Genomic DNA, 23,977 nt, shown 5'->3' with positions numbered 1-23,977 from the left:
AGAATGCTTCTTCATCATGTCATTACTCATTAGGTAATCAAGATCACGTTAGTATCGTTTGACCACATTTGCCACCCGTTATTATCAATTGCTAGATAATTATTTAGGCGATCGGAATAGAGGTTCGTAACAGATGGCGCTTCGGTTTTTCTTATCTGTCTGTAAGATTCTAGGTAAAAGTCCTAGCTTCCCCCCCATGTCCCTTTACGAAGAGGTTTCTTATTTAGTTGTGTTTATCTGTGCATGTTCTGTTTGGTTTCTATGTTTTAATAGCTTAATCATTTGTTTTAGAAGTAAACGCCTAGTACAAATTCCTATCATACCGTGCAGCGATTGTGGAGTTTTGACACCAGGTGATGTAAGGCTTCCTCTGCAAAGCTGCCCAAGAGAATATCTATGGCTTTGACAATAGCATCACTAAACGTCAGGGGATTAAGAGACAATACAAAGCGTAGAGAGGTGTTTAATTGGCTTCGCAAAAAAAATTACTCGGCATATATGCTATAAGAAGTCCACTGCACTGAAAATACTAATCACGTATGGTCTGCTGAATGGGGCTATCAAGCTATTTTTAGTACTTATAAGAGCAATAAAGCAGGGGTATGCATCCTTTTCAACAACAACTTCGATTTTCAAATAGAAAAAACTTACACTGACCCCCAAGGACGCTTCATTATTTGCGACATTAAAACCAATGAAAAGTGTTTTACTTTAGGGAACATATATGCTCCTAATGAAGACAACCCAACTTTCTTCCTTGACTTCTTTGATCACCTTGCAGATTTCAAATGTGATGATATTATTATAGGAGGCGACTATAACCTTGTACTGGATTTAGAGAAGGACAAGATGGGTGGTCTTACTAAAACTCACCAAAATAGTGTTAAAGTTGTTCAAGAATTCTCTGAGAAACTAGATCTGGTAGACGTCTGGAGGATTCTACACCCAGACACTAGTAGATTTACCTGGAGACAACGTCATCCAAAAGTACACTGTAGGCTCGATTTTTTTCTAGGAAAGATGTATCCAGCACCCTAATTAGCGCACTGAACTACGCTTATGAAACTGGAAAACTCTCAATAACCCAGAGAAGAGGAATTATCAAACTTATCCCTAAGAAAGACGCAGAACCGTTCTTTATTAAGAATTGGAGACCCCTAACCCTCCTGAACAGCGACTATAAAATAGCGGCAAAATCAATTGCTAATCGCTTGAAACCTCTCCTCCCTGATCTCATTAATTATGACCAGACTGGCTTTATAAGAGGTCGTTTTATCGGAGAAAACATCCGCCTTATCGATAGCGTTATTTGCTACGCTAAAGAAAACAATATACCAGGATTACTTTTGTTTTTAGATTTTGAAAAAGCTTTTGACACGATAGAATGGCCTTTCATTAGGAAAACCTTTCAACATTTTGGTTTTGGCAAGTTACCATCCCATAATCAACAGAAATGGCTAAAAGACTGCAACGAAAATGATGTGGAGGCGATTAATTGGCGGGAAGCCTACCAGTTGGCCGCTAAATATACTAAAAGTACAAGAATTATTGAATTCCAATATAAATTTTTACATAGACGAATATCAACGAACGACTTCTTAACAAAAATTGGCGTAAAAGACAACCCAAATTGTTCTTTTTGTAATAATGAACCGGAGAAACTTCTTCATCTTTTTTGGTCTTGTCCTAAAGTGGCCTTTTTCTGGCATAGTTTATCTCTTAAGCTGACTTTGCTCCACATTACACCGGAACATTCCACATTAGATATATTTGTTGCACTTGGTCTAAAGCCGGATTCTTCAAAAAACTGCCAGCAAATTAATTTCCTTTTCCTTCTAGCCAGAAATTACGTCTGGATTAGCAAAAGAAGGGAAACCTCGCCAAAGATAGCAGGCTTCCTGCAATACCTCAAATCATTCTACTACATAGAGACCACTGCAGGTCCCATTTTACCAAAAAAATGGGAAAATGTGAGCTCCTTATTTCAGTAAGCCTTTGATTCTGTATACAGTTGTATATCTCGATCCTCTGCTCTTTTTCTCCAGCATTAACCTGGTGTATCTTTTGCTTCACAATCGCTGCCTCTTTAAGACACTTAAGATATAAGTGCGTTTACTGCGAATGTTTGGTTTTGTAAATGTTTGGTTTTGAAGTACAATTACTAATTAGAACTGCTTGTAAATAGTGCATTGTAGTGTGAGTAGTGAGTAGGTAGTGTTGTAAGTACTGAGTATTGTAAGTCTTTACATTGTAAACAGAGTAAGTACCTTAGTCTATTGTATTCTAAATATTGTATTGTAAGTAGTGTAAGTATCGTAGTGTTTGAAAGTATTTTTGATTGTTGATTGTTGATTGAATAAATGTTATTAAAGATGAAAAAAAAAAAAAAAAAAAAAAAAAAAAAAAAAAAAAAAAAAAAAAAACGAGCGTCAGAGCGATATTTTTATTTCCTAGACGATGCCGCACCAGATTTTCGTTACACTGAACTAATCCGTCATAATTTCCGGGTCAACTGGTGATGTTATTTAAATTTCGGCTTCACTACGCAGTACAACATGAATAGAAAAAAACCATTGAGGTTTATTTTGGCAATTTCGGCCCAGCACCAAAAGCTATAACAATACGTTATTTTATCAAACAATCTGCAAGCATGACACGCCTTAAGTAATATGAGCGGCAGAGCATTGTTTGCACAGCAGTAAGATTTGTATATTCACGTTGGCTAAATATGAAACTTGACAGGCAGATAAATGGAGTAGAAGCCACCGAGATTACTATGCAAGGTATTTCTTCACAACGATATTTTCCGACAAAAGCGCCCTTCTTAGGTCGCATAATAGCCTCGCTCAGCACTGAAAACGCATTTTCAAATACACATCGCTCATTTCATCTTATAACGGTGGTTTAACAAAACTTGAATAATAATAATAATGCTGCAAATGTACGACAAATGTACGACAAATGTTTCAGGAAAAAAAAAAAACAGAGCAAAGCAAAATCAAAGCCCTTCTCGGCTGCTTCAATTGTTGCTATAGCAACCTTTCCGCACATCAAGAAAGCATTTACCTATTTACCAACGACTGGACGGTTGTTTGATTTCATTATTCTGTCATTATCCGATAATAGGGAACGCCGAAAAGTAATTGCGTCCTGTAGCTTCTACTTGAATGGTTTCCCTGTCAAAAGAATTTCATCGGTGACTCAAAAACAGTTACAACAACCTTGTACAGGATAATCGTAAATACTACAGCAAAGTACGGCTCAAAAGCTTCCATTTGAATATCACACTTTCCAATTCCATTCACAGATTCTAAAGTGAGAACCACTTCGTACACACAGGACAAACAATACCAGAGGATCTCACTGCTGGGTTGGATTTCATTTGGATTTCATCCGCAGACTCCACAAAATGGAGCCACTACGTATAGCATTAAAAAGTGGCAAGCACGACAGAAAAGAACGGCTTAGTAGCTGTTCACTTGATTGGATACACAGAATTTCATCCGATTAAAACGTCATATCATGTGCTAGTGCAACCTCACATAACAAACAGTATTACACGAGCTGATCACACTTGAGGATTTTATGATGCAAGCCGAACTGGTGGTAAAAGAGTGACACTGACGAGAAACAAAATGTCTCCAAACAGAGCAAATCTCAGTGAATAAAATACACCATCATATAGGTGGAAGATACACAATCTCACTGTCCTTTTTAGAGCGAGATAGCGGAACATAAACGTTGTCTTCGTGACTTATAGGCTCAACGGGTGATAAACTTGGTAAAGACAGACGGGTTCGGGTTCGTTTAAACTCCTCTGTCCTCCTTTTACTTGCCAAAGCTTCGCTAAGTCTTCTTCGAAACTGTTTATTTGTAACACCTGAAAAAGTTGAACGAAAATACTTTTCAAGCTCCGGAAACTCCCCAAGAGCTGTTTGTTGTACTTCGACGATACGACGAAATTCCTTCTCAAACTCTCGATGAAGCAAGCCCAAGGTTTTTTCCAGACTTGAATTCAGTGATGAGTTGATAGCTTTGGCATAGCGAATTGCATTAACTACCTTTTTGTGAGGGCTTGTAGACAAAATACACTCTTCTCGCTTCATTCGTTCTTCCATTATTTGGAAAAGATCGTCATGATCCACAGTTATGTCATGATTCTGAAGCGCAAACGAATGCGAACTCGCTTTAATCTCGTCTAGTTTAGAATCATCTTGAACTTGCATGGAGCCAATTGGAGCAAACTGAGGAAACTTGACGCTTTTCATAGAAGACAGCTGAATTAATTTGGCATTCAAAAATGAAGCAATTTCGAGGTTTGTTACATCAACTAAGCGTTACGTCTCGCCCGGCCTTCGAGACAAAAAAGAATATGGCCATTTCAGTCGAATATTATCTTTCTTCAAGGCTTCGTCAACCTTAGCACTCCCTTTCTTATTCAAGGAAGTAATTAGCACTGCAGATGCGTCAAGAAACAAGAAAATCCGATAGCATATATTTCTCTTTTTTGTTACGCACGGAAGATTTGTTTCGCGACCTTTTCTAATAGAACATTTACATAGGCTGCAATGTGTTCAAATTAAACTCGCTGTTACAAACTGTCAAAGATACGTTTCAATTTTCGTATTTTAATTTACAATCTTATAATTTGGGCCAAATTTCCATCACTTTATTTTCGAAGACACTCACCATAAACCATTTTTTATGACTTGCCGACAATTAATAACCTCGCAACAATAAAATCACCGTCGTTTCAAGTGATGATTATCTTTGTACTTGAAACGAAATTTCTAACGCGATAATTTCCATGGAAATCCTCTAATGATTTTTATTCTAATTAACTTTCTGTGTTGATCTTCTGAAGGTGTAATAACGGAAAACTGGAAGAATATTTATTTTAAGCAAAGAAGGAAAGAACTTAGGTCGTAAATGTCAAATTTATGTTATCAAAAAACAAAACACGGGAGACAATTATAGTTGCGCCCAAATTTTAATCAACCGCCATTTACTATTAGAAAACAATCTATGGATATCTGAAATAATTTAAACATAAAAATGTATTATCTGTTTAAAAATTCAGATCAAACTTACGGTCATGCTGATCTAGGAAGAATTTCTTTGACGCAGGATGAAAATTGTAAAAATCACAACCATGTCAGCAAGTCTCAAAACAGCAAATGTATTATATTTTACTGCGTGGTAGAATCAATATAGCTTGACGGTAAGGCGAGCAACGTACGACAAAGCTAAGTGGATCAGGAAGATAGTATGGGGTTTATTTTTGTGTTGCAACTGGTTAATGATGTAGGTATCGTCTCTGTCTTTCCCATCGTTTAATTCCAATCTCCCTGAGTGCAAAAACCCACGGTTCAACAGAATACCAGGCAAACACAGTGGAAGCTCCATTAATCGGCCACCCTCGGGGTACCGGCAAGTGGCCACTTCATAGAGGTTCGTCAGAAATGAGCATAATCTTTAGCACTGAGAAACATTACTTTATTTTGAAACAAACGCGCAACGGGAGAAACATTACTGGTCCACAATTGTTCGTCACCTTCTGTTTGCGACTGTATTTTCCTTCATCGTATTCTTAACATGAAGCCAAACTAAGTGTATTAAGCGCTTGATGGTCGCTTAATAGAGGTGACAACAATGGGAGAACTATCATTGGGACAACCAAAATGGCCGCTTAATAGAGGTTGAAGTTCCCATTCTTTTCTACAATTATTTCGGGACTTTGATTACTGGCCGCTGAATAGAGGGTGGCCGCTTAATGGTGGTTCAACTGTAATTATATTGTCACGTGAAAATACTGCTGAAAAGGTTTTTCCTGAATGTTCACACCTTAGGATTTCGTCCATAGACTCAAAAGTTAGAACCACATACCGCTGAAGTACTATAGGAAACTACTCGCGGCTTAAAAACTTTCACTTAAATGGTTACATCAAGCACAAATTTCAAACATTAGAACATTCTTGTCAGCAAAATGAATAAGGACTGAAAGACTGCTCTTCTTCCTCTTCCCCTTGACTGCTCCGAGATGGTTTTTTTGTTTGTTTTTGTTCCTTTATTTGTTTGTTATTTTTATTTCTCTTTGTTGTCGTGGTTGTTTCTTTTTTCGGGTACACCAAATGTCACTTTGACCTGGAACGCACGATCACGTAAAGACGAGTTCATAAGAGTTGCTGGGTGATTTGTGGGGTTGGGGGAGAGAAATTGTATTTAACATCTTTCAGTAAAACCGGTTAAAAGCTAGGAAAAAGGTGCCTTCCTACGACACTCATAGTGTTGGAAAAAGAGTACATACAGGTAAGTTAAAAAACTGTTTTTCCTGCGTAGAAGCTCTAAAATATCGCCATAATGACCAGCATCGTGAAACTAGTAGCAAACAATGATTTTGAGTTTCTCTAAAACGAACAAGCGCATTTCTGGCTGATTCTAGAACATAAATTGTGAACAGCGCTGGCAAGGAGGACGCGAAGTCCTCAACACGGCTGTCGACGGCTTCCGATCCAACCCGAGCGTGAAGCGGGCCGATTCGCTTCCTTCCCAAAAGCCCTTGTGCCCTCGCAACAAGCATTCCCATAAGCCAGTAGGTACCAAGTCTCTGTATAAGCCCTTCGACACCATGGTTACATGTTTCACAGTTCCCAAACCGAGACTCAGATTTGTTTTCAGTTCCAAAAAATATGGCGGAGCTTAGTGGGATTCGATCAGATTCCATTGCCGAAATGTTCTTTCGGTTTCGCTGTGGGATCTAAGCCATATAGCTTCATCCGCGTTGCGATATCACACAGATAATCTAAACACTCACACCTGAAAACACCAATGATTAAACCCTTAATCAACAACTACTCCATCCATAGCTCAAATGACAGCGAGTCAGAAATAAAAAGTTCCAGTTTACTGCACCAATTTGTAATATTTTTTAATTTACTTGCATTAATGTCTTATCAAAGGCATGAACCTTACTGTAAGACGTCGACTTGATGTATTTTCATTTAAATTGTTTCCATTGTTAGACTATTAAAAAAAGGTTATCGTTTCTGCGTTGTTTGTAGCCATGTTTCGAGACACCAACGCAACGTTGTGCGTTGAATGTCAAACGGCGATAAACTCTCAAACAACCGAAACGATCAGCATGTCTTTCAGCGATTATTCTATTCCTAAGGATCAAGATAAATACATACAAATCAAAGAGATATTGATGCTATTGTACTCACATTGTTTTAGCTTTCTGCCACGTGTCCCCCCAAACGTAAACTCCATGGCGACGAACAAGGACCGCACAGGAATCTGGGTATTCTTCCATGGCTTTTGCCCCCCCCCCCCCCCCCCCCCCCCCCCCCCCCCCCCCCCCCCCCCCCCCCCCATGCTTCCTTGAAGAAAATTAAAACGAACCTTAACTTCGATTTCAATTACCCTAAACGATGCCGACAGTACTTATGGAGAACACTAAAGAACGATTATCGCCTTGAAGGTTCCCCTCGGCAACTGAACCACCATATGCTAAAAAAGTATACCTTATTAACGCTTTTTTAGCCGGCATCTAATTTCGCGAAAATGAAAGGGACAAAAAAGACAATCAATATCCAGCGCCTTATCTCACCCTTAAGTCTCGCTCTTCTGGTGTGTTCTCAATGATGGGAATCACAAGTTCTTCATCATACCTGACAAAAAACATTAACTTGCTTTAATAAAACAACAGATGCAGATGATGGTGCCGTTTATAAACACTTATCCAGTGGATGGTGATTTATGAGAAGTGAATGGCATTACTACACTATTAAAAGTGATTTTTCCTTTTCCTAGTTCTATCTCATACCAGAGACTCGAACAACTTCGCACAGAGAAGAAAGCTCTGCTAGCAGGACAAATATAACTTTTGGTGAAGACAATTTAGACATTAAAGAAGAATTCGAGCTCACATCATCTCTAAATTGAGTTTCTTATGGATAGAAAACATGAGTATATACAGTACGTTATGAAGACAGGGTTAAAACGAGCAAATTTTGGATACACAAGACAACCAACCTGTAATTGATTCCTGTGGTGCCTTTCTTCATTCCCTTGATCATCTCTTGGTGAGTGATTCGGAATTCCTTCCCGGGATACAGAAGAGTCACCATGACACAGTGTTTTGAATGCGTGTGAATAACGGCCCCTGCACCTTTAGCAGAAAACATGAGTTGTCAGGGATATTCGTGGAAATCTGTCGTCCCTTTCAAATTTAGCTATCTAAGAGGGGGCTCTACATAATTTGATGTCCGTTCAAAATAATGACTAAGTTAAACATCTGCCCTTTTCAAGAAAAAGTAATAAATATTTGCAACTCTACCATGAAATACAAAATACATTATTACAATAAAAGTAATTTGTTGTGTGATTACCTCTCATTGTGTACGCATTCATGAACAATGGTGTACACTGACTTTTCTTGAGCTTTTTTCTATAAGTGAAAAAAGTGTCACGTCAACAATATAATGACCCCATCTGGTATCTTAAAGGAGCTGTATCATGAAATTCAGCAAAATTCAAAGCTGGAAGCTGCCATCAAATTGAGTGAAACATAAAAATAACAGATCAAAACATCATTGAAAGAATTAGGTATAAATAAAATAGCAAATACAAAAGAAGGCATGGATGGACGAACTTGAACAAGAATTAAAATAGATTTTAAAAAGTCGTTTATAAAAACGTGTTAGCATAACAGTGTTTTGAAGTTTATTTTTGTTGTCTGTGGTATTTGATTTAATGCTTGGGGGACATGTATGATCAGTTTGACAGGAAGCTGCAATTTTGTAATTAATTTGCCAGTAATTTCATCACTAACATCAGGGACCGCGTAGCCAGGATTTTTCCAGAGGTACGCACACCTGTCCCAATCCCTTCCCTCCCTCCTCCCAACCCCTTAAAGTCCCACATCCGTTTCTGGTTCCTTGATTAAAGGTGAGGTTTCGTTCTAAGCTTCAAGCGCTTTTTACTGTATATGAAATGATGAAATGACGTAAACTGTAATATTCTTGCTCCTTTTTTTTTGGATCATTGACTGAAGAACCTCAATCACTCTTCATTGTTTAAGCTTAATTACAAGCTGGTATCTCAGACTTCTAGTTACTTTTATTTACTTTTGTTTACCATGTTGTATATGAACGCCTGTATTTGATGTTTGCAGAATTTTGACAGGCTGAAGTGAAAACAACGATTTCACGCTTTATACCATGCAAGCTTACTATCTGCATGTTGTTTACGATTGAGAGTAAATGAATGGAGGCAATCTGTGTTTTCTTCATAAAGGATGTTTTACATAATTGTTTTTCTATATTAGTATCGATTTTTTTTATTTTTATTCTGTGATTTTTGTACCTTCGGGTTTTTCAAGTACGCACGTGCTTACTGTGGGTACAGGTAGCTACGCCCCTGTAACATTTTAAGTTCCATTCTTAATAAGAATGTGTAATTAGCAATACTAGCAAAATGAACTAGACAGCTGTAACAAAGCCGCTTTAAAGAAAAAAAAGAGAATTCTTGCTTACGCTGGAGGAGGTGAGCAAAGCTCATTTTCTTCCATATCACACACAAACATGTCTTCGGGCTGAAAGAAAATTTTTTTTTTTCTGAGCAATCTTTTCACACACCATATTAATCCGTAAACTTTAAAGAGACACTGGCATCATTCTGTAGTCTGTAGTACATATGGCATACAGAGGAAGTTCCCAAAGTAAACACCTCAGTGAGAGAATCTAGTACTGAAATTACTCTGTATCCTGCCAAGTGGCCACTAGCAACAGGACTTTCACCAGGTGGCTGCAAGTAATATGATAATGTCCATTGACACATTCTCAACTCAACTAGTCTAGGCAGCCACTCTTTGTGTCGTTTGTTAGGAGAGAGGCTTTGTGGGCCAAAACAACAATCTACTCTGTAAGAAGACAGGGCGCAACTTCATGCCGCCCGCGCCACATAAGTAGCATTTCCAGCTCCCACGCCATTTTTTTCCTTGCTTCCTCTTTTCAGGCATAGCCCTTTTTGATTGCAAATTACATGTATTTAGTATTGTCACATTATTCCCCCCCTCCTATTTTGCCCAGTCCCAGCCCTTTCAGAAATCCTACCTCCCGCTCTTCCCTCTCCCACTTCCCGTACCCTTCCTGTCCCCTATGTATTCTGATGGCCCCAGTTGTTTAAATGTTGGATAGCATTATCCATCTGACAAATCAATTTTCAGCATATACTTTGTAAGTATTATGATATGATTACCAGTTGCATTATCCACTTAGAAATTAAGCCACTGGATAGTGTTATCCACCTTTCAAACAACTGGGGCTTGAGCTTCTGCCACCCTGTCCTCCCCAACTATCCTGAGCACCAGAGACTTTTCATGCACTGTTTCTGCTGTTGGTCAAGTCTTTACCTAAGGTACAAAGAATCCAGCTGCATACTGTAGGAGATTACCCACAACCCCCTGTTTGAACATAACAGTAAAAGTACAGTAACATAACAAAATCTCTTTGTTTGCATTTTTATGAACATTGTACTACCCTCATGATCTGAATTATCCATTGCCATCACAGTAATATCTATTGCTTTACCTTAATTCTCTCCTTTTGAACACCAGAAGGCGCAACAAATATCTCACCTCTGTGAGGAAAGAGCACAGAATACTTGACTGAATAACCCATGATTAACTACTAAATCTATTTAAAGGGGCTTTAATGTCACACTAATTATTGCTATGTTTCTGAAAGCATAAACAAGTCATGTCCTAAATTAATTGAATTCCAACAATAATGGTCCAGTTTTGTTTTTGATGACCAAAATATTTAGGCACCAAAACTGTTCCCTGCCATCTGTTGCAAAGGATAGCAAGCCAAGGATAGACATGGATTAAAACTTGAACAGTTGGGTCAACCTATGCTGACCCAAAAAATCAAGCCCCAATATCTGCTACAGGTCAAAATTATATTCAGGTATGTTTTTCAACCACGGTTGATTCTCAGTTTCCTTTGTCTCCTAGCCCTAATTATTCATGAATTAGGGCTAGGAGACAAAGGAAATTTAGAATCAACCTAGGTTAAAAAATCTCAACCTGAATGTAATTTTATTGTATTTTTTGACCTGTGACATAATCCACATAGTGTTACCAGGGGTTTCAATAAAAATTGAAGAAGCCAGCCGGTTGGGTAGAGTAACTGACTGTATCAACAAGGGGCCGTTGGTCCCCTTTTCTAGAGACGGGGGGGGGGGGGGGGGTCGAAGTGCATTCTGCCCCAGAAAATTTTGAATTTCCAAAAAAAAATGTGATTTTCAGTGTTCTGGGGACTAAATTTGAGAACAAAAGAACGTGTTTTTCATTCAAGAAAATGTAGCTTTCAATTTACCAGTCACACAATCAATTCGTACGAGCAATGAACAAATGATGAAAACTAAATTACATACTTTTGCATGTAAACAAATTCTGCGTAAACCTCTAAGCAACTTTTGAAAAAAATGACTGAAATATAGCGTTCACATGACTAAAGCATAGCATAAAACCAGTGGGCCTTTCGGAAAACAAATCATAATTACGTTTTCATTCAGATTTTATGATATATTTTTTGTTTAAGCCGTTACTCAAACTAGTTGCTTTTTCTTTCCTTAAAAAAAGTAGCACTCCTCTATGAGCAAAGAAGCTGACCTGTTTCGTCGGCCATCAGTGCTTATTGAAACCCCTGTATTACACATTCTCCAGAATTAGTTGAGAGAAACCCAAAGCACATTCCCTTTGGTGATCATGCTATTAATTCTCATGACCAGTTCTCTTGATTATGTATTGATTTTGTTAGCAGCAAATAAATTGATGTTGGCCACCCTTGGGATGTTAAGGATTAAAGGTGCTGTATCACTCAATCCAGTTTCAGGTATAGCCAAAATCAGCCATTAGGAACTGGTTACCAAATTGAGAGAAACATCAAAATCACCATTTTAAACAGTAAAGGAACTTTTACATGTATATATATTAATTTGCAAAGCAAAGAGAAAGGAAGTGGGTAAATGACCAAAAAAAAAGTTAAAATAGATTGCAAAAGGGGCTTTTGTATAGCCTAAACTCTTTTGGGGGCACAAAAGAACCAAAAGCAAATGCAACATGTTTTACATAACCTGGACTTGAGTACTTACAGAAGGACCCATTTACTTTTTTATTTTATCTTAATTATTATTTTGCATTCACCCCTCAAAACTCCAGGACCAATTTGGTATCAGATTGGTCCTAAAGTGTGACCAAAAATATAACCAAGTCCTTGATTGGGAAAGATAGGCCTTTCTTGCCTGCTCAGGTAGGTAATTGGAAACAAGGATTCCCTTCACCTTGGTAGCTTGCAGAACCGACCTATAATAATACCCATACTTAATGCAACAGTACATAAAGTGCATTAAGCCTGGTTTTCATATGTTGGGAAAATCCCAGACGATCAGGGATTTTGCTTTTTGCTGACCGTCCCAGATTTTGCCGATATATCGGATAATTGCCACAAGTCTGTCCCAGAGACGCCATGTTTATGTGTGATAGGGGACTGGAACCCAGCAATTTAGGGGATTGGTAATGAGTGAAATCCATCGCCGATGTCCTTGACAGTACAAATTTGAGTTTCCATTTGTTGGGAAAGATCGCCGACCATAGCAGAAATCTAGGACGAGTCGGGAAATAGAAACGCTCCTGATTATCCAGATTTGTCCCCGTCCATCCCAGATGATCGGGGATATCTACAATTTCAAGTTTTCATTAGTCAGCAAAATCTGGGACAGTCGAGAAACAGTAAAATCCCTGATCGTCCGGGATTTTCCCGACATATGAAAACCAGGCTTTACCATAAAACTTACTAACCCATATTTAATGCTTATCCCTCCTCCTGTCCCTGTGACCCAATCTAGATGGTAAAACTGGCGACACAGCTCAGGAATGAGATTTCTTGGATGTTCAGGATCCTGTGGCAGAACAATCAAAAGTAACTGCTCACTATGGAGCATATTTGCTGAATACCTATTAACTCAAAATCTATTTAAACTGTAAAATGGCTGAATATTGTTGGGAATGGTAGCAGCTCAATAGTTCTTTCTCCCTGTTCCTTCACACTAAACTTTTAAGCAAAATCTGCGAAAGTAATAATTAAGTTTTGTCGACCAACAAGGCCGCTTTTGCCACGTGTGGCAAACTTTAAATATAATAGAAGCTTAAACAAAAACCGCCCACACGTGCAAACGTGGAAAAATGTCTTATTTTAAACATTTCTACTTTCTTTCTCTCATGTATGCAAGTATTTGGGTAATAAAAAATTATTTCCTTGTCAAAGGAAAGAGTAAATTGATAGAATTCAGGCACTTCATTCACGTTCGTTGATCCTCGCATGGTTGATGACACGTGAAAAAGATTGCTCCTACCACATCTTCGTCTATAGTTCGTACCAAAACCAAACTCTGTTGATCAGTACAAATTTAAAGTAACTAAACAGATAAACACCAGCTTACCTTGGAATATTCAGCTTGCAATGCGCTTCGGTTCGCGTTCGATAATTCCGCCATAGTGATCTCTTGCCAGCCTTCCTCCTTCCTTTTCGTCCGCGCCCAATAACGAGGCCTAGGGACTAGGGATTGGGTAATGTGATGTTTTGAACTGTTTACATTAATAAGTGGAATTAGAAATTTAAAAATTTAATAGACCAGAAGCTTTTGCAATACTGTAATACCTTTATGGTCATGCAAATACAGTGTAAAGCTTTTGTTGTTGTTGTTGGGTACGAGAGTGAGTCCAGCCCTGGGGTTCCCGTGGATAACGGTTGGGTGAAGTTTTGACATCACTGGTGTTTGAACCCAGAATTAAAACGTTAAATTCAATTTATTAATTATTTTTGTCTACATTTCGCTGATTGGATGTTCTAAAACAAAAGAGAGAAAATTATCCGACGAAAAGCTTTTGAACAAGAATCAAGGATTAAAATCTAATCGGCCTTCGAACAACTAGGCCCTGGCTACTAAAAAGCAGTAATTGCTAAAAGCGGTAATACAATTTGTTGCCTCAGATTTTCTCGGTTCTGTTAACACAGTCTTTAATTATAAGAAGTAGAACCCCTCTCTGTATTTTCCACTTTTCTTGTTAGCCGTATCAACTGTCAATCCATGGTGGCCGGTGGCCACGATGATTTGCCTGTTAGATTTTTGGCGCAGTTGTCGATAGTGTTTATACCTCAGTGGGTAGAAAGGGGCTCTCCATTGACTGCCTCCTCCACAGGCTTCCCAAGGCTCAGTGAAGAGCACTGCAGGGAGAGAAGAAAGCGATAAACGAAACAGCGCGAGCGCTAGAGGGGGATGATGGGAACGAGCGTAGAGGTCGAGGGGGGAGTGATACTAGAGAGTTTTAGATCCGAGTTTACCGCGAACCTCTAACCGCTGGAGGTCACGTGACAAGTCTTTCGCGTCACGTTTGAGGTTTACGACGTGCGTTTTCAACGTGGGTTTTCACGTATGTCATTTACCTGAAAGATTTTAGCGTATAAATCTTGTTTTATCCCACGTAATGATACAAAAATCTTGTGGAGCAAGTCTTTATCCATTAACAAAGGCACAAATGCGGGCGAAATGCTAAATTTGATAAATCCTATTGGATCTTGAAAACAAGTGCCATTCATGGCTGCTGATTCAAAATGGTGGCCGTAAAATTGCAAGAACAACTAATGTAAGAATTTACAGCTCTTTGCTGCTAGATAACCCAGTGTTACCGGAAATTTCTTTTATTTTCACTGATTGATTTTTCTTCTATTTCTAAATGGAAAAATAAACTAGAATCCACTTCTTTAATCCACCGCTAATCTAAATCGAATTATGTTTGAAAGTCGACCCGCAAACGGGTAACGGCAAACCGCGGTAAGAGGCTTGCGGTAAACTCGGATCTAAAACTCTCTACTATCACTTCCTTCGTTCCCCAAAAAGTGATCGCGTGCGACTGGGGACGAGGCAGCTCCCTTGATTCAACGGAGATGTTCAACATAACAGGAAACAGGTAAATAGGGGTTTTCAGGGTCATTCATACAATTCCACAATTTAGCATCTTAGAGAGGGGATCTATCACCAAATTTTCATAACGCGTTTCAGGGACGTACCTAAAACTGCTAGCCTCCGTGGTCCTCGGTATTTCTCCTTTTGGCTCTAGCCAAAGGTAAGACGAGGCACCTGCCTTGTCTAGATCAGTAAAGGCAAAACTAGACTGACAAGGAGTATTAGTTAAATAGACCATTTGCACTGAGAGGCCATGTGACATGGTTTCTATGAAAATGATTATTTGGTCACATTTTAAACAAACTAATAGTGATTTGGTTGTTCAAAACCGCACTATTTTCTTAAAAGTCAAGTGAACCAACATTTCGACCTTTTTTATTTTAGTTCAATTCCAGTGAAATGTGTTTAACATGAACCAAATAAACATACGTGATGAAGTTTCAGCTCAATTGAAGCAAGTATCTCCGAGAGATTTATTTGCAATTAAAAATTGCTATTTTTTGGCCTTTATCTTCGTAGAGCGGTCGGAAAAATTGTCGGAAAAAACATCTTGTGAGGTCAATGTTGGTGAGGTGAAAAAAAGCGGGAAATTCAAAACAGAGTTTTTCGAGTCGACTTGGAGCAGAAGTGGTTTGTGAGGCAATATACCTGGAAAGAACAGGCAATTTGTCTCCAAAAGTTGCAAGCTGTGGTTATAACCCTCTTATTATTTAATTTTCTCGAAGACAACATCAAAGCAAAACGGACTTTAACGACATTTACTAATTTCCTTAAGTTGTACTGGAAATGTGCATGCGTAAGTCCGATTTTTTCCAAGATGCCGACCAAATGTGTTCATATAAGGAAGTTCCTGGATATATAAGGTCCGGAGCTCGACCGTGGACACAAAAACAAAATATCGTGGTATAATAATCTGCCCAAAGAAATTCAAGTTTGCCCACAATGTGTTTGAAGTCACTGAACTTTGTCGCACTCGAGCTGATATTTTAAAACCAACGCTCGATCGGACACTTCTAGCTTCGCAGATCACTAAAATATAAACAAAATCCTCAAAGTAGAAGTTTTGGCGTTGATATGTGTACAGGAAAAGAGTTAATCATTATCTAGTGATGATCTTCCCCAAGATCGGTTTCAAAGCAACCATAGTTTTTTAAACGTGATCGTTTCGCGCAGATTAATTTTGCTTTGTGATGTCAAGTTGAACATGCATTAACACCTTTTAAAAACCTACGCGTAAGTAAGGTTTCCTTCAAACAAAGTTTAAGTTACATTATTGCAAAAACTTCTTTCCAATTATGTATAAGATTTTAAATTAATTATACCGATTGAGGTCACTTTAAGGACCTTATTCCACTTTAAGCTGGCAAATAGATGCGACAAGCAAATAACAATTCCATCATGCATAAAATTCAGCTTAAAAGCAAAAGATCATTTGCAAGCTTCGCAGCCAAACCATGATTCCCACTACTCAGCTGACTACTTAGCTAGATTAGCTACTTTTAATAACTGGTCCATGCGAGGGTCTTCATTTAAGCAAATTAAACTCAGTAAACTGAATCATTAGAAAATACAGAAAACTGCACATAAGGATTTGTTTTGCTCGCTTCAGTCAAATCTAGCTCCAGCAATTGTTTACGACGGGCAAAGAGTCGATTGTTTTGGAGTCACTGCCGGCAGTTGTCGTTCTCTTCTACTTCACAGCGAGTGAAAGGAAAATTTGCGTACTGAAAGATATAAACAAAACTATGTAATTAAAACTGAAAAAACTAAAGGAAAAAAACTCTGACTATTATTACTTGAGCAACAGAAAAATGATCGAAGTAGTCTTTTCTTCTAGAGTAAGCTTGCTGGCCTTCTAAAGTTCCATGAAAGTTTTGAAAACTTTAAAGCTTAAAAGCGCACAAGGTTGTTCACTCGCATGCGTTACCATTACGGTTCTTTGACTGAAGACAAGGATAAAGTTGGTTCTGCAAAGGTAAATAAATCTGGGCATGTAAAAAAAGTAGCCATAGCTACTAATAACAGAATACAAGCAGGTTTTAATTCAACCGGGCGAAAGAAGGCGAAGCACTGGACAAAAAATCAACCCACAAATCGAATGCACAATTATCAGAAAAACACAAACCTGTTTGGAAATGTTCAAAACGTTTTATTCCACCTCAGACTGACGGAATAATCTGTTTTTACTATAAAATTGGTTGTTCTGAATCCAAAGTAATTTTCAAGTGACGAAAAAACAACAACAACAAAAACAAAAAAAAGCCTTTACAACGAGAAAACGTTCGCACCTCGTGTATTTCATTCAGTCTCAGTCAGAACTTTCACAGAACGAGACAAACAAACGCAGGCGATAAGGGATGCGCAGAAGCTTGCGCAGAACGTTTTTCCGCCCTGAAAGACCAACATTGACGTCACGTAGCCGCCAGTCTATCACGCGACCATTTCAGAAACGTTTTCGTGAAGTCTTCGGAAATGCTCGGATTTTGATCTTTTATCTTTCTATAAAGGCTTGGAAAGAAAAATCTTTACCCAAATCGCACTTAGGATGGTTCTTTTTAGTGTTTGGTGAAGATACAAGATAAAAACGAGATAAAACTAGTTTAAGTAAAAACTAGTTTGGAGGGCAAGGGTATGCCGTCCAACATGGCGACCAACACAAATGATACAACTTTGTTGAAAAAATCAAAGTGCCATAAAATATGTCCCTTAAAAGCGTTTTCTCTCAAATTTGAGGTGTAAGATAATTTTTACGTGCACTGTCAGCAAGATTCCAACTCATTGTTTAAAGAAAGCATTGATCAAGTGACCTCTTAATGCAAGTGACCAATTGATAACCACTCGAACAAAATTGTTTTTCTCAAAACAATCACCCTGTGAAAAATGCTGAAAATAGCGTTTCAGAGTTTCTAGATCATAGAAGTTTCTGTGCTGAGGAGATACCCATCTCCCCTTGCGGCGATCGCAGTTTTTGGCTCGGCTTCGGCTCAACGATCACATGTTTTCCTGCTTGGGATTCTCATTACGTTTAATTCTGTGTTTTTTCAGCTAGTTAGTTAGTTAATTTTGTTTGGTTTCTGTTTTGTTTTTTTGTTTTGTTTTTTTGTTTTTTCTATTTAATCTGATAGTCCCCTGGGCCAAACTAACAAAATTCTTGTCCCCAGTGCTTTTATCCTAATTTTTCCCTGTTTGAGGCGTGTTTAAAAATTTCGTTTTTTTTTTTGGGGGGGGGGGGATAATTTCAATTACTGTTCAGCAAAATATTGTTTATGCCGATCACGCTAAAATGAGCCCAGTTAGGAACCACGTTTATATCTCAAATAATTGATAAAACTTAAACTTGTTTACAGCCGTTGATCCGAAGCAATCAGTTCCAACGTTTTCCGGAAAAAAATGTGGAAAATGGCACTTTCAGGAGTGAACATGGATGTTTTCCCAAAGATGCAAGATTCGTTTCTTCGCTAGATACAGGGGACATCCCTGGGATACGGAACGGGAAACTGTCAAGTGCGTTCCTAGATCTTCCCTGGACGTTATACTATAATGGCTGTAGTGGTCTAAAAAAAGTTCCACAAACACGTGCTGCTTTTCAGATGCTTTATTTTGTATCTCCTACTGCTAGGACTACACTATCAGAGCTATGTGAAGACTATACCATTACACCAGCTATGAAGAGTTCAGAAGGGAAATATTGACTATTTTCCAATTCCCCATAATACACTCTGTCTGCCCCCCAAATTTTGCATAACTTATTGTCTTAAAATGCTCTTGGGAAAATACAATACTCCCAGGAGCATTTAAAAACAATGGTTTATGCAAAATTTGGGGGGCAAACAGAGTGTATTATGGGGAATTGGAAAATAGAGAATGCTGAGGTATTCCTTTCGTTTCGTCCGGTAAGACTCCTGGTTTCGTCTTAACGCACGAACATTGCCAAGACGTCTGCCTCTCCTACGTCATCTGAAAGAAACCCAAGAAAATAAGGAACAGTTAAGGAGCTATAACAACGTTACCCTAAAGGTCCTTCTCATTCTGGAGATTATCAACGTATAGTAGTCGGGAGAATGACCTCAGTAGCCGATCAGAAATTATCCTGGTTTACAACCAGATTACAAATGAAAGACAAAGAAACAAAAACAACAACAAGCCCCTCCCGTTTTCCAAAAGGAAAGCCAGAGGGACAAGGTGGTTGACAAGCTTTTAGCTTGCATTCAGGTGTAAGATCTGAGAGATGTACAGGCCCCCATGTTTCTCATTTTAATTTAAAATTGGGGGGCAAAAAGACGGAAATAAACAATATAGGGTGACGCATCTGCCAAAGGGTGAAGAGAACACCATTTGAAGCAGTGCTAGTGCCGGATCTGAGGGATGGAGTGGCCGAAGGGTGAGAAGGGGGAGTGGAGGCAGGGGACCCCACCAAACTTATTTTAGACAAAACCGAGGCTCAAACTGAGTGAGAAAAAGAGTGGGCAAGGTCTTGAAGAGTGACGTAAGCGATACCGGTTTGTTCTGCACCTCAGAAAATTAAGCTCCTTCTTACCATGCAAAACCAGTCACTCAAAAGCGATTGTCAAAGTTTTCCCACAAACAAAAGCAATTCTCAGTCTGGATTTATATAGCCGCATACCTAGCAGTCAAGGGGGTTATAACAAGTCGGAGCTCATGGCCTTCGAGCGAGTGGGTCGCGCCATTTTGTCCCTTAGTTAAGTTTGAATCTCTGTTATTTCTAAAGCAAAGCGGAAGAAAACGATGGATAAACTTAGAAGAGAAAACAATACGTTGACAACCGATTTACAAAAGACCAAAAAGAATTTCTTGCTTTTGACTTCATTACACGTATTTTTCTTTTCTCTTTCTTTGCTTTTTCTTATCATCAGTAATATCCGATTTGTAATAACTGCGTGCCAAGAAATTGTACAGGCAATATTATGATATTAATGTCTTGGAACCGGTATTCGCAAATCATTCCCTCTTGGTGCAGGGTGGTAATACCCCAATCATCATCTATATTCGGTTTTTGTAAGTGTACTCTTCTTTAAAACTTTGCTACTAGAAATTCCTCCCAAAAAAGGAAACATTTCGAAAGCTGAAATCAAGTCATACAGACACTACCTGGCCCCGGTCGCTCAAACGGTGGATAGCGCTATCCACTGGATAAATCACTATTCAGGGAAAACAATTCACGGCTTTATCCACTGGATAGCACTATCCACCTTTCAAACAACTGGGCCCAGTTGGTTGACTCACCTTTCTCCTCCCATTTAGTGTATTTAGATAACTTGCTGTACAGTATGGGGTTTTTGTGTCGGTGACCCCTTTCCCAGTCACATTCTTTTCCGGCAATTACCATCTACCCGGTATCACCGGCGCAATTTCCTGCATATCCCCGGTTGATGAAGAAGTGCCGCTTCTTTGTTGCGTCTCCACTGATTGAAAAGTAGTTCTTTGACTCTGTTTTGATGTCATACCACTGGCTGCTGTGAGTAAGTTTGGAATCGCTAAACCAGTTTTGATTATCCGTTCCCTTGGCGTTGAATTTCAGTTCCACTTTCGACTTTCCACCTTTATAAAGACTAACTCGAGCCTGTTAATGAAACATATTTCAATTTGAGTTATACAGATATTTCGCGCGGTCGAGACATTTCTGCAGTAGTTATCCAGTTTTTTAATTAAGCAATTACACAGTAATACGCACAATATCTTTCTAGTTACAACACGAGTACATCTCCAAGTATAACTTGAACACATGTCTTAGGAAAGGGCGTGGCTAATGAAGAGGGGGAGGGCACTGTTTCAAGCTATTTAATATTGCCTTAGTTTTGAGGTGGTCTCTGTTTGAGAAAGATGATAACATTGTCACTGTTTTGAGTACCTCAGATGCGTCAAACAATTCCCAGTTCAAAACTATCCGGTTCTTGTAGTGATCGCGGTACTTGTTAGTGACGTTAAGAGCTTCCACTTCATGCTCGGAGGAGGTTTGATCAGATTTATAAATTTCATACACATTTTTCTCCACTCCGCCCACAGCCTTAAATACCATCGTCCAACCTAGATAAAAAGCGTTAATCACAGTGAGTCGATTAAGAACTATGACGTCAAAAATTTAAGTAAGAAATCTACATCCTTATTTACAAAGTGGCGGATCTGCGTTTTGTTCTCAAGCCCCACCGCTTTCAAAGAAGACGCCACGGAAGCAACAAACGTTGCAATTTCGGCAAGGCAAATAGACTCAGACTGCAAAACAGGCGACTTTTTTTTTTCTTTTCAAAATTGCTGCGAGCAAGGCTCGAAGCTGCACTGTCGGAAACTCCAAACCTTTCATGGACCAGTTCAAAAATAAGAGAGAAGAGAGGGTCGAGACAAAATAAGAAAAGAATAACACAAAAAGCCAATAAGTATGTCGACTGAAGGCTGACTGAAGAACTGGTGATTTTATAAAGCTAAGAGTGTTGTGAACTTGAAAGTATTTATAATAAACAATTAAATTTTGACTCTGCTCGCCATAGACTAGTATCCAATAGTTTTATTATAGCTGAGTGGTTAGAGCATCCAGACTCGAACTCGTGGGTTCGATTCGCACCTGGAGTTCGAAATTTGTCGTCTAAGCTTTCTGGTGTTAAAATTCTCCCTATTCCAAATACTAAAGCGTTTATTTCGTAAGACAGGAATACTCGAAGCGTGTATCAATTAATTCATTCCTCTCTAGACAATGTCACTAACCTCCGGCGTCCATGTCACAGAAAACTGGAAATGCAGTTTGGGGGACTATAAAAGAAATAAGAGAACATTTGAGTTGTCATTTACATATTAGGAATTGAAGATCATTGAAAGGTTGAAAAAAAGAAGATATGATTTAGAGTTATTTTCACGTGCTGTATGTAGGACTTTTTATTTCATCAGCTTGGTTTCCCTCCAACAGGTCAGGAATACTTGGAAACTTCAGAACAAGGCCAATTTCATCAGAGTGAAGGTGCATAATTTACACCATAGGAAAATTTGGTCAGATTTGAAAAGAAATACTAGAGTTTGCGCCTATGGCCCTACGGATATTATATATTCCTCGCTTTTTCGTTTTTAAGGCCGGGTACCCCAAATATATAGGACCCTAAGTGCCCATAATCGAAATATAAATACTTAAGCTTGCATTGCTAACAGGCTTTTTGGCGAAGCTGCACGGGCTAATATCCACTGCATTGTTTTTGAACTGAATACAGAGACATTGATGTGGTCACATGAACTTTTCTAATGACTTTAGTTCCAGCCACCTGCATAAACCGTAAAATTACTGACGTCACTGGTAAAATCCGATGTTAGAGACCTTTAAATTCTAAGACGACAGGACGACAACGAGGACGAGATTTTGTCCAATACAAAGAAGTGCGCGTGCGTGAACCAGCTTCATTTTGGCAGGAAAACGCCATAGGCGTCGTCATTCTACTACGGATTTTAGTAAGAACGTCCTTAAGTGCCAGTAGCTAGTCCATTTTTGCCTTTTCCCTTCCAAGGAACGTGGTCCCGGGCTAGTCAAAAAGACGTTTTTGAGCAACCCACGTCCGGCCGCCGGAGGTGGGTTTTTTTTCATACTTGGGCAGTTTATTTGCTTAAATGTTCGGGCAAATAGTCTCTACAAGGGATTCTGGATTCCTTTAGCCTCCTTCGCAGTCGTTTTTAGCGCCGTAATGCAAAGCGTTGCCTGATGACCCTAAAAACGGCTGCGAAGGAGACTCGGATCCCTTGTGTTCGGAACTGAAATTTTATTTTCTGTTACATTGTTCGGACGCGTGGGAACTAGGCCCTAAGTTAGTCTTCAGGGGCTCGGACCCCCCTTTAGTTTTTTCGACATGTGCTTTTTCGCTTGCGTTGTAAATTCTTGTAGTTTGTTTATCATGTTTATGTTTCGTAAATACAGCTGATTTATGCAAGAAATCGTTTTATTCACCTTGAGCTGAATTCTGGATTCCAAAGGTCCGGATTCCACGAACATCCGGGAACGGGATTACTTTACAAGGGGCAGTTATTTTTTCACACAGGGAACGCTATTTCGAGCTTTCACATAACTACCTGCTTTGCTTTTGCTACGGGTTTTATTTGGCTTCATATACCTTGTGATTCTGATAGGAATAGAAGGTTTTGACGTCGTTGCTGTAGGAAACAGTGTAGCTCATGACCCATTGATTATAGTCATTTCGTCCCTGGGTCTGTATTGCTGTCACCTCCAATTTTTTGCCAAGATCGACTTGCAGTCACTGATTTTTGTCATTAGTTCTGGAGGACCATGCGCCAGTTTTACCATTTCCACTCCGGAAATGGAGCCTGGCATTGGATGGGCCGTGTGCAGAGTTCCAACTGCTGGAAGCTGTAATCTGAGCATCGGTTATGGTTTTCTTCTGCATCCCAAGGGCTTCTGAACATCCTCCTATACACAGAAGATAAAGTGCTCGATGAAATTCAATAACAGCATGTAAAGTGCAAGTGCACGAGCCTGAGTATAGAGCGTTTCAACTCATGTGGCCAGCATCTTTGCAAATTTATTGGAACAAAAGAAAACGGAGACTCTCGCAGTCTCTTATTTTTCTTTGCAAAGTTTTCAAGTGTAATGTCTTGCTTTGACACAACTAGAATAAGTTACAGACCAGAGAAATCTGTTACTAATAATAAAATTCCTAGATTTACAGACTTAATGGGCCTCCGATGAGAATTTTACCTGAATGCAACAATATAAGCAGTAATAACAAATTGGCGCAGTTTTAAAGGATTGTTCATTCAGAAACAGAAACAAAAACTTTGGGGCACAGTTCAGCACAGGCCAGCCTAACTAACCTTTGCGTTTCAGCTTAATCCAGTAGATTCCATTCGCACGTTTTTCTTTCACTCTGTCCTTGATATCTTTACAAGATTTTCCCGGGAGTGACTTCACCCCATAGTCTAGCTTTGGGAAAACGGTGCCTTG

The 23,977-nt window shown here is 39.0% G+C and overlaps 2 protein-coding genes across 2 annotated transcripts; both read right to left on the bottom strand.

The window, feature by feature from the left end:
• Positions 1–2,979: 2,979 nt before the first annotated feature.
• On the bottom strand, positions 2,980–13,587 carry LOC140940147 (methylthioribulose-1-phosphate dehydratase-like). Its single transcript, XM_073389047.1, has 9 exons — positions 13,507–13,587; positions 12,866–12,966; positions 10,593–10,641; positions 9,537–9,595; positions 8,391–8,449; positions 8,035–8,170; positions 7,603–7,670; positions 7,224–7,323; positions 2,980–6,816 (listed from the first exon to the last, which is right to left on the bottom strand). Exons 1-9 carry the CDS (start codon positions 13,558–13,560, stop codon positions 6,714–6,716), a joined length of 729 nt encoding a protein of 242 aa, XP_073245148.1. The 5' UTR covers positions 13,561–13,587; the 3' UTR covers positions 2,980–6,713.
• A 5,307-nt stretch (positions 13,588–18,894) lies between these two features.
• On the bottom strand, positions 18,895–21,821 carry LOC140941765 (uncharacterized). The gene is made up of 4 exons (XM_073390781.1): positions 21,748–21,821; positions 20,900–21,075; positions 20,275–20,611; positions 18,895–18,987 (listed from the first exon to the last, which is right to left on the bottom strand). The coding sequence occupies exons 1-3, from the start codon at positions 21,758–21,760 to the stop codon at positions 20,378–20,380; spliced, it is 423 nt and encodes a 140-aa protein (XP_073246882.1). The 5' UTR covers positions 21,761–21,821; the 3' UTR covers positions 18,895–18,987; positions 20,275–20,377.
• Positions 21,822–23,977: the final 2,156 nt, after the last annotated feature.

This window comes from Porites lutea, chromosome 6 (assembly GCF_958299795.1).
Source record: "Porites lutea chromosome 6, jaPorLute2.1, whole genome shotgun sequence".
In the NCBI taxonomy this organism is placed as follows: domain Eukaryota; kingdom Metazoa; phylum Cnidaria; class Anthozoa; order Scleractinia; family Poritidae; genus Porites; species Porites lutea.
This window is presented reverse-complemented; position numbering and strand designations above follow the sequence as displayed.